Source organism: Quercus robur, chromosome 6 (assembly GCF_932294415.1).
Source record: "Quercus robur chromosome 6, dhQueRobu3.1, whole genome shotgun sequence".
Lineage (NCBI taxonomy): Eukaryota > Viridiplantae > Streptophyta > Magnoliopsida > Fagales > Fagaceae > Quercus > Quercus robur.
Window position 1 is genome coordinate 860325 of NC_065539.1, and position 19945 is coordinate 880269.

Consider the following 19945-nt stretch of genomic DNA (forward strand, 5'->3'; position numbering starts at 1 on the left):
GGATGAGTTGAGGAACACGACTAAGGAGAAAATAGACCGAAGTCTGGATAGAATGGTTAGAACGACAGATTCGCCCTTCACCTCGGCGGTCCTAGAGTGCTCGGTGCCCCTTAAGTTTTGTTTGCCACAGCTTGAGTTGTTTGACGGGTTGAAGGATCCCCTGGATCACCTCAACACCTTCAAGATGACTTTGGGCCTTCAGCAGCCCCCTAACGAGATCCTATGTTGTTCTTTCCCCACCACTCTCAAAGTAGTAGCCAGGGAGTGGTTCACTAAGCTATTGACATCGTCCATTGACAACTTCAAGCAGTTGGGCAATTCTTTCCTCCGTCACTTCGTTGGCGGGTAGCGTCCAAAAAGGCCAGCAGACCATTTGCTTACCATTAGATAAGGAGAAAAAAGAGACCTTGAGGTTGTTTGTAATGTGTTTTACTCGAGAAACTTTGGAGGTGGACAAAGCAGATGATAAAATACAGCTGACGACCTTCAAAACTGGATTGAAGTCCAGGGAGTTCGTGGTCTCTTTAGCCAAGAATCCTCCTAAGACGATGGTAGAAATGCTCTTGAAAGCATAAAAGTACATGAATGCTGAGGATGCCTTAGCAGCAATAGAAGGGGTAGAGAAGCCCAAGGAAAAGAGGAAAGAGAAGGAGGACGATTGAAGAGGACGAAAAAGGGATTGGGTAGATCGTCAAAATATTGAAGGGAAAAGACGGAAAGATGACAAAAACCCTCGGACGGTAAAATTTACTACTTTAGTTATGCCTGTTGACCAAATTTTGGTACAGATTAAGGATGAACACTACCTCAAATGGCCTAGGCCGTTACACTTGTCACCCAATGTGCGTGACAAGAGAAAATACTGCCGTTTCCACAAGGATCACGTACATTACACAGAGGACTGCAGAGACCTAAAAGAGCAGATAGAAGAACTCATACAAAAAGGGAAGTTACAAAAATTCGTAAAGAAGGGAGATTCCAGCAAATCTAGGGACGATAACAAGGGTCAATGTGAAGCCTCTCAGAGGGAAGAAGATCACATACCCTTCTATCCACCAAGTGCCATAGGGGAGATAAAAACAATCATAGGAGGATCGTCTACAGCGGGATCATTCAAGTCCCTCAGGAAGTCATACCAGAGGCAAGTGAACAACATTCATAAGATGCCATCTCTGAAGCAAAGGCGAACGGACCAAGATATTCTATTCTCAGAAGAAGATGCCAGAGGAGTGAAACAACTTCATGACGACCCGTTGGTTATTATGGTCATGATTGAAGGATTCAATACCATAAGGGTTTTGGTAGACAACGGGAGCTCAGCAGATATCATTTACCTCTCTACCTTCCAGTAGTTAAAAGTAGACTCGAAGAGACTTTGTCCATTCGAATCCCCTCTCTTCAGTTTCAGTGGAAACAAAGTGTACCCATGGGGAATAGTAACGCTAACGGTTATGGCTAGCTCATACTCCTTCCAAGTAACCAATAAACCCAATTTCTTTGTAGTAGACTCACCTTCGTCCTACAATGTGATTATAGGAAGGCCTACCCTTAATCGTTGGAAAGCAGCCACTTCCACGTATTGCCTGAAGGTGAAGTTCTCAACAGAATAGAGAATTAGGGAAATAAGAGGAAACTAGGTGCTGGCGCGAGAATGTTACCAGGCAGTCTTGGCGTCAAAAGAAAACCATACATGGATAATTGAAGAAAAGACGCTGAAAATTGACGAGAAACTGGGGACGGTTGAGTTGGTCGAGGGAGATCCTACAAAGACGACCCAAGTAAGGACGAGTCTGAATCTCCAGACAAAGAAAGAAATCATCAGATTTTTGAAGGATAACCTGGACGTGTTCGCCTGGAGTCACAAAGATATGCCTGGCATACCAGCAGACATCATTCAACACCACCTAAATGTGGATCCTGAGAAGAAACTTGTCCAGTAGAGAAGAAGAGTTTTTGCTCCTGAACGAAACAAAGCAGTCATGGATAAGGTGAACAAATTTCTCGCTGCTAACTTCATCAGGGAAGTCTACTATCCCGAGTGATTGGCCAATGTTGTCATGGTCAAAAAGGCAAACGGGAAATGGAGAATGTATGTCGACTTCACAGATTTGAATAGTGCTTGCTTGAATGCTAGCTTCCTTCTGCCCAAGATTGACTAGCTTGTGAACTCGATGGCCGGACACAAGCTTCTTACCTTTATGGATGCCTTCTCTGGATACAACCAAATACAGATGGCAGAGGAGGATCAAGAGAAGAAAGTTTTCATCATCAGCTAGGGGCTCTATTACTACAGGGTCATACCTTTCGGTTTGAAGAACTTGAGAGCCACGTATCAGAGATTGGTAAACCAGATGTTCAACAAGCAGATTGAGAGGAACGTAGAAGTATATGTGGATGACATGCTTGTCAAGAGTAAAGAAGAGGAGGATCATCTAGATGATTCAAGGAGACGTTCAATACACTGAGGGAATATCGCATGAAGCTGAACCAGGCCAAATGCGCCTTTGGGGTTTCCTTTGGAAAATTCCTCGACTTTATGGTATCACAGAGAGGAATATAAGCAAATCCAGAAAAGGTGAGAGCCATCCTCGAGATGTCCTCCCTGAAGATGATTAAAGAAGTGCAATCTCTCACGGGAAGGGTGGTAGCCCTTAACAAATTCGACTCCAAAGTAACATACAAATGCCTTCCTTTCTTCAAGACCTTAAAATAGGCTTTTTTGTGGACAGACGAGTGTGAAGCAGCATTTTAGGAGCTAAAGCGTTACTTGAGCAACCCCTCACTCTTGAGCCCGTCCAAAGAGGGAGAAGACTTGTTCTTGTACTTAGCTGTGTCTACAACTGTGGTGAGTGTAGCCTTGATCAGGGAAGAAAATAAGATACAGCGCCCAGTGTATTACATTAGCTAGGCCTTTCAAGGAGCCGAAGCCCAATACCCACAAATAGAGAAGATCACTTTCACCCTAATAGTGACTTCCAGAAAGCTTCGTCCATACTTTCAGGCTAAGCCAATCGTAGTAATGAAGGACTAGCCCATTAAGAAAGCAGTGAATAAACCTAAGGCTGTTGGACAAATGGTGCAGTGGGCCATCGAGTTTAGTTAGTTCGATATAGAATATCGACCCCGAACGGCCATAAAAGCCCAGGCACTGGTAGATTTCATAGCAGAATTCACCTCTCCCAAACACAAAGACAACCAGGAAGAACTCTGGATGATCCATACGGATGGGTCATTCACGTAGAAGAGAGGCGAATCAGGCGTCGTCATCACTTCTCCTGAGGGGGACATTTTGAAGTATGGAGTTCAACTTAAATTCCCTGTAACCAACAACGAAGCAGAGTATGAGGCTATAATGACGAGGCTGAGGATAGCCCAGGCACTTAGAGCTAAAAATGCTTTGCTAAGAAGTGATTCACAACTCGTCATAGGGCAAGTCAAGAGAAATTTCGAAGCAAAGGAGACAAGGATGCAGAGATACCTTAAGTTAACGAGCCAATTAGTAAGCAAGTTTTATTGGGTGGAGTTTGCTCAAATCCCATGGGATCAAAATGCAAAAGTTGACGAAGTAGCAAGGAGTGCGTCATCAGATGATCAGGCAAAGGCGACTGATTGGAGATTGGAAGAACAGAACTTTCCCAGCATCGAAGAATTTCAAACCTTCCCGATGCACACCCGCGCAGGATGGGCGAGCCCAATCCTATCCTATCTTAAGGATGGACGATTACCACCGAATTTTGACGAAGCCAAGAAGATCAAGAAACGGGCTGCCCAGTGTTGAATGAAGAACTTTACAAAAGAGGTTCTCACAACCCTACTTGAGGTGTGTTGAAGAAGAAGAAGCCAAATATGTTCTGGAAGAAGTTCATGGGGCCATTTGCGGTGACCACATGGGAGCAAAGTCCCTTGAAAGAAAGATCATGAGGGCAGGCTATTTCTAGCTCACAATGCAGCAAGATGCAATAGATTTCATAAAGAAGTGTGACAGTTGCCAAAGATATGGGAATGTCCAGTGAGTCCTAGGAGAGAAGATGACGGCCATTTGCACAGTGGGGGATTGATATCATGGGGCCTCTACCACAAGGAAAGAAGAAAGTAAAGTTCTTACTTGTTGCTATCGACTACTTTACAAAATGGGTGGAGGCAGAAACATTAGCCACGATTATAGAAGCAAAGGACGAATTTTTGTATGGAAAAATATTGTGTGCAGGTTCAGGATCCCACAGACAATTATCTCAGATAATGGTTGTCAGTTTGACAGCCAAGGATTCAGATCGTTTTGCTTAAGCCTTGGCATCAAGAACAAATATTCATTCCCGGGGCATCCTCAGGCCAATGGACAGACTGAAGTAACGATTCGAACATTGCTGAAGATCATCAAGGTCCGATTAGTGGGGGCAAAGGGAGCATGGCTTGAGGAGTTACCAAGCATTTTATGGGCTTACAGAACTACAGTAAGAACCCTTATAGGAAGAAACACCCTTTAACTTGACATATGGCACAAAAGCAGTTATCCTTGTTGAAATAGGGCTCACTAGTCCTAGGATGGAATTCTTTGACGAACAAAGCAATGACGACCAATTGAAATTGAATCTGGATTGTTTGGACGAAGTCAGAGACTAAGCTTCTCAAAGAATGGTCAAGTATCAGCAGAAGATGGCAGAGTACTACAACCAAAGAGTAAAGCAAAAAGTTCCACATTGGAGACCTCGTCATATGAAAGGTGACACTTACAACGAAGGATCCAGCACAAGGCAAGTTAGGGCCAACATGGGAGGGACCCTACAAAGTCGTCCACTATTTTCGGCAAGGAAGCTATCACTTGGAAGATTTGGACGGGAACAAGTTACCTCGTCCTTGAAATGTTGAGCATTTAAAGAGGTATTACGAATAAGAACTGTAGTCCGGTTATAAGCAATTAGCATTGTCTTATACTTCTTTATGCAAATGTATATCGTCTAAATAAAAGACGATAAGATTCCTAAAATGGTTGTATATCGTCCAAATAAAAGACGATAAGATTCCTAAAAAGGTTGTATATCGTCCAAATAAAAGACGATAAGATTCCTTAAAAGGTTGTATATTGTCCAAATAAAAGACGATAAGATTCCTTAAAAGGTTGTACATCGTCCTAATAAAAGACGGTAAGATTCCCCAAGGGGATGTAAATTTTCCTAATAAAAGGCAAGACGACGAGATGTAAGTCACCCTGCCAAAAAACTAAGGTGAATAGATCCCAAGGACGAAGGAAGGTTGTCCACTAAGTTAAATTGGCAAGATTCATAATTGGGAAAAAATTTCTCAGAGTCCCCAATGGACGACGAAAAGTACAAAACACAAGGTGCAAACAGAAAGTACTCATAAGCAACATAAACACAAGGGAAATAAGCGCATTTATATGTAAGAGTCGTAAATTGTTCAAAAGCCCCAAAACAGGCAAGGCATCGAGTAGTAAATTGTTCAAAAGCCCCAAAACTGGCAGGGCACCCAAAAAAAAAAAAAAAAAAGAGCCGGACAAATAGAACAAGGGAATTAAGCTTCAAGAGAATCATTTCCACCCTTTTCAGGCATTGGAGGATCCTTGCCAGCAGATGCAGTAGCCTGAGCAGCCTGCACCGCCTCATCTGCCTCAATCTCCTTGTCGATTACCTCAAAATTCAAATCTGTCTCTGGGCCGTGCTTTACTAAGTATCTTCTCAACAACTCAAATCCCTTAAAATACCAGCCAAACAAGATGGCGTTGTACTCCTTCGTGAGTTGAAAAGCATGGACAGCCTTAGCCATGACGCTCTTCATTTTTTGGTTAGCCGTCGCCAATTGCTCGTCCCTTTACTTCACCAACTACTTCTCGGCATTCAACTCCTTAGTTAAAGCTTTTATTTTTTCCTTGGACGAGTTATTGATGTCCATCGCCACTATTAAATCTTTTCTCAAACCTAAGGCTTCAGCTTCCAATGCCTCCACCTTGGAAGTGGCTATCACAACCTTCTCTTCACTCATCAAGTACTGGGAAGTGATGTGCATTGCCTCCCCCAACATTTGGCATCCAAGGTCGTGCAATGAACAACTGATATAATTCGTGCTTATAAAAACAAAAAAAACAAAAAAAGAAAAAAAAAGAGGGGAAATGAAGGAAAATTACCTGGACGAGCTTATGAACATGGCGATTCACCATCTCATGAGAAGGAACGCCGAAGATTTCCTTCAGCTCCTCAAGCATCACAATTTCATTAGCCCGGGCCAAGGTCGTCTCAGCGTTCGCTAGACATTGGCCCCCACCTTCTCTTTACCTTTGTCACCCGTCTTGTGCTTCTTAGTGGGAGGAGTTATCTCTTCAACAGAAAGGGCCAGGGAAGCAACATGTCCCTCGTCCACGGCAGGGGTGGATGAACCCTTTTTTATCACCTCTTTCTCTTTTTCTTTCTCAACAACCTTTAGCCTTTGCTGACCAATGCTAGAGAGGGGTTCATTTTGCTTTGCCTTAATCTGAGCATAAAATTCTTGATTAAACTTAGTTTTCGTCTCTGCAAAAAAAAGAAGAGAAACAACAGGAAAGTCAAAAAAAAAAAAATAGAGAGAAAGAAGAGAGGAAAAGGAGAAGAGAAAAGGATAGACATACGATCTACTTTCGTCCTAAAGTGACTTACTTTTTCCTCTCGATGGATGGCACAAAGGATCTAGTGGGAAGGCTCTAGCCCAAAATAGCGATGAGCTAAGGTCCGGGGGTCAACTAGATCATCAAAATTGTCAATGGTGCTCGCGTACTAGACAACTACCAGAACACGCTCTTCAAACCTGCCCTCCAATTCTGGACGATCTCTGACTATAAAACAGAAAGAAAAAACACACAAGGTCAGAAGGGACGATCAAAATAAAAAAAAAACCAAAAGAAAAAAAAAAAAAAAACGAGGTAAACGCATCAAGTTAAAGGGTCTCCCACCGACGCAGCAACCTAGGGACATCCCCCTAGAAGTCGTCAGAAAGGGTCTCCCAACCGTCACCTGACACAAAGAATTACCTAGACTTCCAATAACGGAAGGACGAAGGCAGATCGACGATGAGTTGAGATCTTCTATCCCAAGGCATGAGCTCATAATAACCAAACTCTTTGGACTCTTTCAGAAGGTAAAGATGGACGAACTCGTTTAACGTGGTCATATCACTGAAAGCTATGATCGTCCAGATTACCATACAACTTATAACGATTCTCCACGAATTCGACATAAGTTGTCCTGGGGCTATATTTAGATAATGAAGGAGCTCCATTATAAACGGATGGATAGGAAACCTAAGACCACACAGGAAGGCAGCCTCGTGGAAACAAACCTCTCCGTGGGCAAAAGCATAAGACTTCTTGCCTTTCTAGGAAGATGGACCCTGGTTTGCTTAGGAAACTAGAACCTATCCTTGAATCTAATGAAGGTATCCTCCCTCAAAGAGCATTCTTCCTTAAGGGCATGGAATGATCGGGGTGAAGCAGAGACGAAAATAAGGGAAGATGAAGGTACAGAAACAACTGTATCCGTCTCAACCCTACCCATACCAGCGCTGGAAGATAGACTGGCCTCTAAATCACTAGATCTAACTTTAGAACCTATATTTTCCCTCCTAAAAACCCCTCGCACTGACTCAAACCAATCCAAGGATTGACACAACAATGGGTATAGATCACCTAACACTGGACTTAGGCTATTGTCACCTAGGGCAAAATCCCCAACCTGTGGGCAATGTCCACTAGAAAAGCCTATAAACGCACCCAAACGAGTGAAAAAGAAGGCAACTGAGGTGGAAGTGCACCTAATATTAGAATAATCCACCATTAAGGTAAAGGAAAAGCAAAGCTCTAAAAGGGAAAAAAGCATAGAGAAAGGGAGCAAATAAAACTTTAAAAGGAAAGAAAGAAAAAAAAAAACAAAGGGGTGTACCTAAAAAAGAAGGAGAAGCTGAGAAATCAAAGGGATGAGCATAGAAAAAGCTAGGAAGTCAGAGCAGTAAGCACAAAAGGAGTTGAGGAAGTGGAAATAAACACAGAAGGAGTTGAGATATTGAAAAAGTAGGCGTAGAAAGAAAGCACAAAAGGTTTAAAAAGGAAGCGGCTCAAAAAACGTGGGAAAATTGAAAGGTTTCATCGGAACCTAGAACCACTCAGTCAATCTTAGTGTGATATGTGGCCCACGACACATGCCACGCTGCCACTAAGTAATAACTGCAGAGGGGCGGAATCCCAAGCGCCATAACCACCAAAAAAAAAAAGAAAAAAAAAAGAAAAAGAAAAAAGAAGGGTGGGCTCCTCATATTCCTGTGGCCGTCTCCAAATTGAACGACCTCGGAATAAAGGGGCAGTTGATGGACCCTGCACAACTCCCTCGGGCAGCCTCCTCGTCCATAAGAGGAGCCATTAGACGAAGTAACTATCCCATCAATATTCTTCCTTACTCATATCCATTGGACGGAGGAAGTTCCATCGGTTCATAAATAATGTACGTTACACAATTGTAATAAGTCTCCTTACCGTTAGAGAGACGAAGATCCTCTCATTAACACCTTAAGGAGGTGTTACTGATACCACATTCAAACCACCATTAAAACACCTCCAACGGCTAGGAAATGGAAGCAGGTATATATACAAGTATCTCAGGACCTAAGGAGGTACGGAATTCTGATACAGAAACTCTGATATTTTGGTATTGAATCTCTCCTTTCTCTTTTAGTTATCTAACTTGATCGTCGGAGGCTTTGTGGCAGGCACCACACCGGTGTTCTGTCTTTTCGTTCGTTCTTGTAGGGCTCTTAGACAATCTTGGTCAGCTCTCCTACTGGACGACATCTCGACTAACGATCTTGGCATCATCAGTTTTCATAAAAAACTTATCTTATTTTTTTTTTGTAAAGCTCAGTTTTGGTGATATTCATAGTTGAAAATGCTAGCTTCGTAGTTGTAGTAGAAACTAGAAGAGAAAGTACAAGTATGACCACTCTACAAACAAGTAAGTAGTATTCTAATTTTCTAGTTCTCACCATCCACTTAACAAGTATGACCACTCTAGTTCTATTTAAAATTTTCTAAAGAACTGGGTTGTTTGTTTTAGGTAAAATTAGTTGACTGAATTTAATTTTTTTAGTTTTGCTATTGGTAATTTTTGCTGTTGGGTTAATTTTTTTGTGCTTGTTAATTTTATTTTAGATTTTAAATCTACAAATTTTTTATGGCCTTTAAAAGGATTAATGATATTGTTAAGGGGCTAAGTTGTAATTTTATTGAACCTAAAATTAATATCTATATAAAATAATACTTATTAAAAAAAAATTGGGTTGGGGGGGGGGGGGGGGGGAGAGCCTAGGAACAGCTCCATCCCTAGGTGCAGTCTAGTTTGGGAATTTAATAAAGTTTGGTGATATAAAAGGGTAGAGTTTGAGTTACACCTAGTGTAGCTTTAAGATATATTACACAACTCAATATTTCTTTATGAAATTAATATTTCAAATATCTAATCATTAGATTACATGTTTTCTATATTCTTAACATGCATATCCAATTTCCATGCTAATCTGATGCTAATTATTATTCTATCTGGAATCCAATCTTTTATGCACAATTTTCAATATAAAAATAATTGACATTTAGACATTAGATTGATGACATATATAGTTATTGATCTCAGATCATCTTGAGATTTTAAATTCATGTAGAGTGCAAAAAAGAAAAAAAAATCTAATCTAACAGTAGATTTGTTGAAATTTGCTTCCAATAAAAAGCTATTAAGTGGTATAATAATACTTAAAGTTACGTTAGATATAACTTGAATCTAACCCAATATAAAATATTTCATAAATTTTATGTGATATATTGTGATTAGTGTATAACAAAAAATATTAAAGATGAATATATGTAAAAGTAATATTACTTTAATCTTAATAAGTAGCGAAAAATTTGAAGGAACTGCAGCATCATTCTGAAAATTTTTGTTTATTGAACTTGAAACTTCTATGGTTTGCCTCACGTCCTATGAGAAAGAATTATGCAAAAAACTTATTCAATTCTATTAGAAAGCACTAAATTTGCTTCTCAAAAAAAAAAAAAAAAAAAAAAATGAAAGCACCAAATTTAATCCTTTTCTTTTCCTGAATGCCAAGTTGATATGATAAAGAGATTTCAACATGCCTTGGGCTTCAAGTTGGCCTGACTTGGAGATTTCAACGGTCACTGAAGAAACCTTGTTTCCCTTCTAAATGCAAGTTCAATGACAAAGCTACACATTCAGCTTCTAGACAGCTTTTCTAGTCTATGTTAGGAAATTACCTAAGATCGATTTTTTTTTCTTTTCTAAATTATTTATCCATTTGGTTTGAATATTTTGCCTTCTTGCATGCTAGCCCGTCAGAAGACTCAGAACGATAATTTTGTATTTTTTATTTTTCTTCTTTTTGTGCAAAGAAAAAGAACGATATAATTGGTAATGCTTGACAGCTTGAGGAGTATATTTCTTCGGTGATCTTTCCATTTGTCCACTAAATTGACAATTGACAAAGCAAATGCTAAATTGACAATTGACAAAGCAAATGCGCACATGACACAACTATAAGGTCAACACCCTCTGTACAAATATGCGGTTTTCTTTGTCTTTCGTGCTGGTTTTAATGCATGATCATGGCAATGCTTTATTAATTTCAACCTTTTCAATCCTATCATTTGTGAAATCATAAGTTCATTGATTGATCTATGCATCTCGAGTCCTCGACAAAGTACTTTTTGTTCAAGGTAATGTGCCTCAGAATTGGTAAGATGTAGCAATGCAGCAATATGTTCTTTCCCTAATATATATACATACTTGCCCACCACCCCCCCCCCCCCCCCAAAAAAAAAAAAAAAAAAAAAAAACACAGATGGTGAAATTTAACATGTTTAATTAGGTGATGAGGATGTTCCCAATAACTACCCTTTCCTTTTTATCATTCCTAAAATTTGCAATCAAATGCAATAGCTGATCTGGTTCCACTATTAGATATATAGTTGGATAGTGAAATGTCACTAAAATTGACAAATTTGGAACTAAATTGGTTTAGTCCATTGAGAAGTAGTGGGTGCAGTACGTACTTGTGCCCTTTCCTTTTATGAAGTTCAAAAAGAAAAGGTCATCTTTGATTCATCCCTATCAGTAGCGTTATAAGAATTTTTAGTGATTTTTGTATAGGACTCTTTGTTACGTAAATGTGTACACATATATAGATTTTGTTGACCAAGAATTTTATAATTTAATTAATAACTTTTGAAGTTTTCAATGAACACGATTGGGAATTCAAATTCTCCTTCCTTCAACTATTAAACTACTAAAAAAAAAACACATTGTTCTTGCATAACTAGATTATTAATAAGGTTGAAACCTGTGAATTGGTGCGGTCTATCGAGCTTCAAGTAGAATCCAGCACCCAAGTTAGATAAATATTAAAACCAGTGGGGTATCCATCTATTTATTTCTTTCATTTTCTCTTTGCATTGGTAGATATATAACAGTGAGCCATTGACCACTAGGTCCACTACAACTAACATTCATTTGGGTACTTACAAGGATAGAGGCCTCTCTAAGCTTAGAATTCACATGTTCGTCCCACTTGCTGCTAGGTGGCAGGTGCCATCTGGATCTCCGTTGGGATAAAGCTATAAATTAAATATATTACAATGTTTTGCATAACTATTGAAATAGTCTTTGTAATTCATTCATAATAAAAGTGGTATCAATCTAAACCGTTTAGAAGTGACGTTATTTGAATCAAAATTTGTCATGATATTAATATGTGAAAAAGTTTTGCGAAGCTCATGCATCAAAAGATACTATGATACTGACATAAGAGAAAGAACTTTTGTCTTTGCAAGTAGGGTCGAGCTGGTGAAAAACACTGCAAGATTAGAAGCTAAATAAAATAAATGATATTCATCAAACTGATCAAAGTCAGTGAAACCGTGTACGAAGGTTTTGAAGTTCCACAGAGGACTTCGGACCTGGACTGGCCACGCTTGTCGTTATCAATTATTTATCACGTTTCCACTACTTAAGCAGAGACGAAAAGAGAGTGATTGTGTGACTGTGTTTTTTTTAATTAATTATTTCTTTTATGAATAGTAAACCCTTTTTTCCTCTTTTTTATTTTTTATTTTTTAAATAAAAATAAAAATAGACCAGCTTAGATAAAGAGTACTGGAGTTCTGGTCCATCTCTGGATGGGTGCTGATTTTCGTTCTTTCTTTTTTTTTTCCCCTCCTTTTGAATCAGATGTTGATACTGTCACTATCAACTTGATAGTAATCTATTCCGGTAATAATCATGTCATTTGACTAAGAAATAACCTTATTTTTTTAAGTAATGTTTTAGATATGATAAATATCGTAATCTTCTTCAAAACTAGTTGAGGTGCAATTTGTTATTAATGTAACATTTTTTTTCACATGTATTTATTATTGGCACTAAATATTATTTTTATATATACTAACTTGTAACCTATGCATACGTATAAATGCATTTAATTATAAACACATTTTTTTATCATAAAAATATGCATAATTAATCAAATTAATAGAAAAAATAAATGTAATTAGACATGCAGTGATTTTTGTTAAATAAATATATGATTGGTATTTTTATTTTTTTTATAGTTCATTAATATCAGACTCTTAGGGTGAGTTTGACATTAGCTTTTAATTTTTAACTTTTATGCACAGCTTTTTAAAACCTCACTCTTTTCCCCCACTTTTTTCACACTTTTTTTAAGGTACAAGTATGCTTTAGCATACTTTCAGCAAAAAGTTAGATAAACGGACACTTAGTATTTTGCACTCATTAACTCACTTGGTATAAGTATTAAAAACTTAAGTGGGCACATGACACAAAATTAGACCACAATTAAAATCTAATTAAATTTTCTTTGAGCTTTGGCTTTATATATATATATATATCACAATATATCAACTTAATAATTGAAAAAAAAAAGTTCTCTCTAAACTTATTGAGCTTTTTGTTAAATTTATTATCTAGTCAAAGTTAGGGTTTTTGTTGTTGTTGATAATTTAATAGTTACAGGGGAAGATAGATTTGAATTTTGAACATCTCCTTTAGGTACAATAGGAGGTGTAAATTGAACTATAGGTCTCTTGACTTAGAAACATCATTCAAAGTTAGAGTTACTAATAACAAATTATGATTATGGTATACGTTATCTATCTCTATAAATTATAATGGTATATCTGTAATTCTAGCTATTATAGATTTGCTATCTACTCCTCTTATTCTAACAACTTCATTTCTTCTCTTGAGGATGATTGCAAGCTGCTGATTTCCCAACTTTTTCATTTTAGGGTGAATCACTTTTATCGGAAAGGTAATAGATGTGTGGATGCTCTAGCTAGAGTAGGAACTGGTCAAACTTCTGACTTTGTTGTTTATCATACTCCTATGGAACTTCAATCTGTTTTTAATTTTGATGTGCAAGAATTGTACTCCAACAAGCTATCTCCTGAGACCTTTTCTTCTCACTAGTTCAATAAATTCCCGTTTCTGCCCAAAAAAATAATAATAATGAAATAAGAAAATATGAAATCAAAGTGTTAAATCCACAAATTATAATTATTATTTTTCTGATGTGTCAAAAAGTTTCATGACTCAGCACTAACATCGATATCAAATAAAAGAACATAGATTGGAGCCCCCAATCCTCACCTATTCTCTTGGAAAAAAGTTATAAATAAAAAATAAAAAACTGTGTGTAATAACTAATAATTCTTTCTGTACGCGGACGCTACTAGGGGAAGACTGCTTTTTTTTGCACAGACACGGTCACAACTCACACGGCCATTGGTTGGTGTCTGGTTGACTGCAAAAATAGCTACAATTAAAGAAGTGAAAGGGTTAAAAGTAGAAACTATTAGTAACGCATGCCTATATATATTGGACCAACTATAAGACAACATAAACATATGCTAGTGGCTTCCTGGTAGTAACTCTGAGACGAAAAAAAAGTCTCCAACCAAACAAAAGAAAAGTCCTCCTCCATCATCTCCATAAGAATTTCAATTCCACTTTTCCATTGTCTACCAACACATCTCCTTGTTATCTTTGCTAGCCTCATCCTCACTCTATTTGCATTATTCCCAACCCTGTTGACCTTTAACAAAACCATAGGTTGATATGGGTCTTTGCTTGGGATCTCTAGCTCATGGACCTCCAGCTGAAGCTGAAGCTAACACAACCGCAACAACTACTCCAGGTACAATTCCAAACTAGTTTTTAATTACATGTACATGTTCATCATCTGGGGTTCTTTTAATTTCTACTAATTTTTTTGTTTTTTGTTTTTTTTTTAGTGGGATCTAGCAAGATTATAGAATCATCAGGAACAAGCAGCAGCAACGGCAAAAGTCTATTTTCAGAGGGAGCAAGTATGTTGAGCATGGATGATTATCCTGATGGGAAAATCTTAGAGGCACCCAACTTGAAAGAATTCACTTTTACAGATTTGAAGACTGCCACTAAGAATTTCAAGTCGGATTCTGTGTTGGGTGAAGGAGGATTTGGCAGAGTTTTCAAGGGTTGGGTGGATGAGAAGACCCTTGCACCCTCCAAGGCTGGTATTGGAATGGTAGTTGCTATCAAGAAATTGAATTCAGAAAGTATGCAAGGTTTTCAAGAGTGGCAGGTATTAATTTCAACTGCAAATTTCATTTACAAAGTCTCTATTAAGCATTTAATTGTTTGATTGTTTTTTAAATTCAATTGTTACCATTGAGCTACAAAGTTTTTGGTACTGAGCACTTGATTAGTTTTATTTCTATATTTTGCTGCAGGCAGTTAAAATTCTTTTTCATGCTCTTTCATTTCTATGAACTAATTAAAAAAAAAAAATGAGCTAGTGTCATTATTGGTTGCAATCATGATTATGTTTCAGCCTCATATTCAATTGTGGAGTCCAGCATATACAGATTGGGTCCCACTTGTATCACATGCTATTTTGCTACAGATTCCAAATCTACAAATGAAGAGAAAGTGATGATGTGGTCTTTAACGGCACCAGATATTGGTCAGTCTGTCACGCTACTAGAATATGGCATGCATTAACTATTAATCCCGCTGTGTGGTGGCAAATTTTTGAATCTTAACCATCCGACCTGTCCCTAATTTGGTTCCAATTCTTTACAAGTTACATTAATTTTGAAATGCACAAGCAAGTCTGTATGAAATTATTAAGTTTTTGTTTGGAACCCAATTAATCACAACAAATGAGAGAGAGAGAGAGAGAGGTTCTACTAATCCTTAAGGACATGCAATCTTCTAATCCTTAGGATAACAAGCAATAATTGAGATAAATCAGTATTTAGAAGTCATTAAAGTTTAGCAACTTGTAATACGTGTTTTAGAATGCACATATGCCTTTGAGTGAACTGATCATCCATTTGTGATTTAATTCTTTCAACTGCTCAATTGTCACTTTGTAAAACAAATGCATTAACAGGCTACATTATATGGTGGGAACTGTATTGTGTGTACTTTAGAAAGTTAAGACATTTCTCATGCTGTGTAATAGAAAGTGACATTTTCAATTCGGTTTACTACCCTAATAGTGTATGGTTTAGGCCTCTGGATTTTTGCTTAACCAGTTTTCTTATTTGAAATGGATTTGTTTCATGAATCAGATTGAATATTACAAATTTAAAGATGCGTCTAGTGCCATGTAATTAAATTTTGAATGACGTGACACTTTATACACTATTAAACCTAGAAGATTAAATCTTGAGCATGAAATGGAGAGGATCATGTTCCTCAAATATAACCATTTCTACTGATATTAACAGTGTTTTTTCATTTCAATTTGATTGTGTAGTCGGAAGTAAATTTTCTGGGAAGACTATTCCATCCCAACCTGGTCAGGCTATTGGGATACTGTTGGGAGGATAAAGAGCTGCTTCTTGTGTATGAGTTCATGTCGAAGGGAAGCTTGGAGAATCATCTTTTTAGAAGTAAGAATTTGAGAAGAAAATTGACTTGTCCATGAATTAGTTGTGTTAACTTAAGGAGTTTTTATTTATTTTTTCAGCAAATAAAATACAAACTAAAGGGGTTTTTTCTTTGAGCAGGGAACCCTAACATTGAACCACTTTCTTGGGACATAAGACTCAAAATACTTATTGGAGCTGCTCGGGGCCTGGCTTTCTTACACACTTCAGAAAAGAAAGTCATATACAGAGATTTTAAGGCCTCAAATATACTGCTTGATGGGGTTTGTCTTTCTTTGACCTATGTCTTCTTATCTACCTCTAGTTTTAGCGTAATGCTCCAATTTTTTTTCTGAGAGTATAAGAACTAAAGAGTGCATTTGGATGCAATTTTTTGCTGGAAACTAATTTACTTATTTGTTGAAAGTTGGATTAAGTATAGCAATACCTAGAAACAGTGTTGTACATAAATAATTAAGCTAAAAAAAACTAAAAGAAATGTCAATGCCAAACAGAGAAACTCATAAACTGGATAGGAAGGTAGCTTATTCCAAATTACTTTTTTGTTTCCTTTAATGTTTATAAATATATCCTTTTAACTACTCTGGCTACTAAGTCAGCATTTTGCTTTGTTTGATTGATGAGACACAAAAGAAGTATGAGACACAAAAGAAGTTATGTAAAACTGTTGTTTTAGCAGTAGTTTGGGGTTGGAGTATAGAATCAAATAGAGCACTAGTATTCTAGACGTGAAAACTGGTTGAAGAATTTCACTTTATTATCACCCACCCTCACGTACAAATAGATCATATCTCTTTTATAGCAAAACTCGGGTGCTGCTTTCCAGGATATAGGAATATAAACTCATCACCTATTTGCATAGATATTTTAACAACATTGGATACATGACAGTGATATATTCCACTTTTCTGTTTCTTCTCCTACAGAATTACAATGCAAAAATCTCAGATTTTGGCTTGGCAAAATTAGGGCCTTCTGGTGGTGACTCACATGTGACAACCAGGGTTATGGGCACATATGGTTATGCTGCTCCAGAATACATTGCAACAGGTAATGCCGTCTCTAACAAATTTTATATATGAATTCTGAAGTCCTGCAATTTACTTACATTAATGAAATCTTTGTAGTTTTATGGTTGAGATCAAGTATTCCTAAAGACATCCTACTTGTGTTAAAAAAAAAAAAAAATTGAATGAATACGCTTTAAATGAAACAAAAAGAAATTTGGGCCTTAAACTCTCTAGCTTCCTTAGAAATAACACTGCTTGGGAGCTCCAAGAAGTTTGAAAGAATCAAACTTGTTACAACAAAAAATCCACTTAGCTAAATTGTGGGCAACAAATTAGCTTCTCTTCTAACTGTTGACATCCTAGCCATTTAAGCGTGCGAGGAATGATTATAGCCAGTGGATTGATAAAGGATACAAAAGAGCTTAAAAATTCAAATGAATGCTTAATAATATGGTCATGTGAAAAGATTTAAGCCATAATTTAAAAAATGGCAGTCTATTAATGCTTGTTATCAAGGAAATCTGCTAACACGCTTGCCATTGTATAATTCTTCAACAGGTCATTTGTATGTAAAGAGTGATGTTTATGGTTTTGGAGTGGTGCTGCTCGAAATGCTAACCGGCTTGCGAGCGCTTGATACAAAAAGGCCTAATGGGCAGCAAAATCTGGTTGAGTGGCTTAAGCCATCTCTCTCTAGTAAAAGAAAGTTGAAGAGCATTATGGATATACGAATGGAAGGCCAATATTCAACTAAGGCAGCATTACAAGCAGGACAACTCACTCTAAAATGCCTAGAATCAGACCCTAAAAGCCGGCCTGCCATGAAAGAAGTGTTGGAGGAATTGGAAGGGCTTCAAGCAATCAAGGAAAAACCAAAGAATTGCAAAACCAAGTCTACTCATTCTACACCTCATCATCACAGCCAACATCCTATTCATCATCGGTACAAACACCATGCTGCTGAAATTTGATCAAAACATAAAGTTTCACACGAAGCAAGGTGAAGAAAAATACTTCACACACACAAAAATTGTGTGCCTCGATTTTTTTTTTTTTTTTGTATGGGAGCCTTGTCAAATATGGTTTTATTTTTTTTATTTTTTGGCCAAAGTAATTTCTTTAGATTCACAACAATTTTTTTTTGTTGTTGTAAGTTGTAACTAGCCATTTTATGTTCAACATGATGATTATAGTGTAATACTGGAAATTGTAGGGTTTTTTTTCCTGATGTAGTCCTGAATAGAATGGAAAATATCTCAAGGGTACGTAAATGATATTCTGTTATTTCAAGCAATATTAGAGATGTAAATTTTTTTTTTTACAATTTTCTAAGGTGACATTATGCGACTGGTACTTCACTTTCATATATAGACTCATGATTGATACCATTTTTATTATGCATTAATCACAATAAGTTACACAATTACTATGAAAAAAGTTAGTACAAAAATGGTCATAGACTCAGCTCATGTAAGAAGTTATTTATCAGTTATTAAAATACGTGATTAGTTGAACCGTAAACTAGGTTCTGCCCTGATGATGAGATTGGGCCACTACTTATTCTTCTTTCTAATAGGCTTATGGGCCACTTCTTTAATTAGCTTATTATCCGTGTGATGGACAACCTGGCTAAAGTTATGGGCCTTATGACCTTTTAAAGTAGGATTTTTATTTTTATTTTTATCCAATGAATAAAGCCTCTTTCACCATGCCACCATCGAAGTTATCATCGTGCACGATTAGCATCTTTTGTTCAAGAAACGATTTCTATATCTATGTGTGGTGCGTTGGCCCAACGACCATAGTCTGTTTTGGGCACAAGCCCTCAATTTATTTGATCTCTGATAATGATCTTGGCCCACAATGAGAAATCTTAGGAATAGTCCATCGCTATGATGGACTGAGTCTTTGTATTGATCTACTATTATGCTACGAGATTATAACCTAACCGAGGATGTATCCAATTGATTGAACTTCCCTTCCTGAGTTCCGAGTAGAATCTCAGTCCCCAAAGATTATGTTCTCGTCTTTCTCTCATTTTCTCTCACCCCAATTTTTTCAACCCCAATACCATATCCTCTTCTTGGTAGAGCTCTCATGATGGCAGAATCTTCCACACGAATGTGGGACCTACCACTTTAGAAGTAAAGGTGACTCTCTGGATTGTAGTACTGCTTTTGCCTCTCAAATCGATTATCAGAGGTGGGACCCAATTTTCTAACATTGAGAGGATTACTTAGTAACTTGTGCCTGACACCAGTTAGGTGCTCGGCCGTATGTCCATATTCGGGCCTCCTCATGTCCTCGGTAGAGATAGTGGATCTTAACATTTGGTCCATCTAATTTACCTTCCCTTAGGCCGAGCCCAATCTTCAGAATGGCTTCCTCATCTCCTCAACCCAACTTTGGAATAGGTCTGCCTCCTTTGCCACAACACTATGAATATGATTTTACAACTCTATGAAGTTTTTTGTCTTAGAAATCATGTTTACACAATTTCAAAACTATAATACATTTTGTTAGGACATATTTAGACACCGGTTATGCCAAATTACCTATTTTAAAACCAAGTTGATAAAAGAATTATATTTGTTTACTCAAATCTCAAAAAAGCTTGTATGTAATGAACAGCCTAGCTAAAGTTATGTCCTTTTTAAAGTTGAAGGATATTTTTTTAATATAATATAAAAAGAATAAAGCCTCTTTCATTATCAAAGTTATCATGCACAATTAGCATATTTTGTTCAGGACAAAATTTCAGTATCTTCGAACGCAATTTTACAACTTTTTGAAATTTGCTATGTTAGAAATTATGTTTACACGATTTCAAAACTATAATACATTCCTAAATATTTGAGTTCTGTACTTCTACAAATACTTTTAATTTTGTTTTTGTTTTTTTTTTTTTTTTTTCACAAAAGATCTGATGTTATTTGGT

At 37.3% G+C, this 19945-nt stretch overlaps 2 protein-coding genes across 2 annotated transcripts; both read left to right on the forward strand.

Annotated features, from left to right (window-relative positions):
* Window positions 1-761: 761 nt before the first annotated feature.
* On the forward strand, window positions 762-1352 carry LOC126689570 (uncharacterized). Its single transcript, XM_050384809.1, has one exon. It carries the CDS (start codon window positions 762-764, stop codon window positions 1350-1352), a length of 591 nt encoding a protein of 196 aa, XP_050240766.1.
* A 12596-nt stretch (window positions 1353-13948) lies between these two features.
* On the forward strand, window positions 13949-18301 carry LOC126690439 (probable serine/threonine-protein kinase PIX13). The gene is made up of 6 exons (XM_050385590.1): window positions 13949-14253; window positions 14351-14682; window positions 15865-16000; window positions 16118-16260; window positions 16924-17047; window positions 17566-18301. The coding sequence occupies exons 1-6, from the start codon at window positions 14175-14177 to the stop codon at window positions 17976-17978; spliced, it is 1227 nt and encodes a 408-aa protein (XP_050241547.1). The 5' UTR covers window positions 13949-14174; the 3' UTR covers window positions 17979-18301.
* Window positions 18302-19945: the final 1644 nt, after the last annotated feature.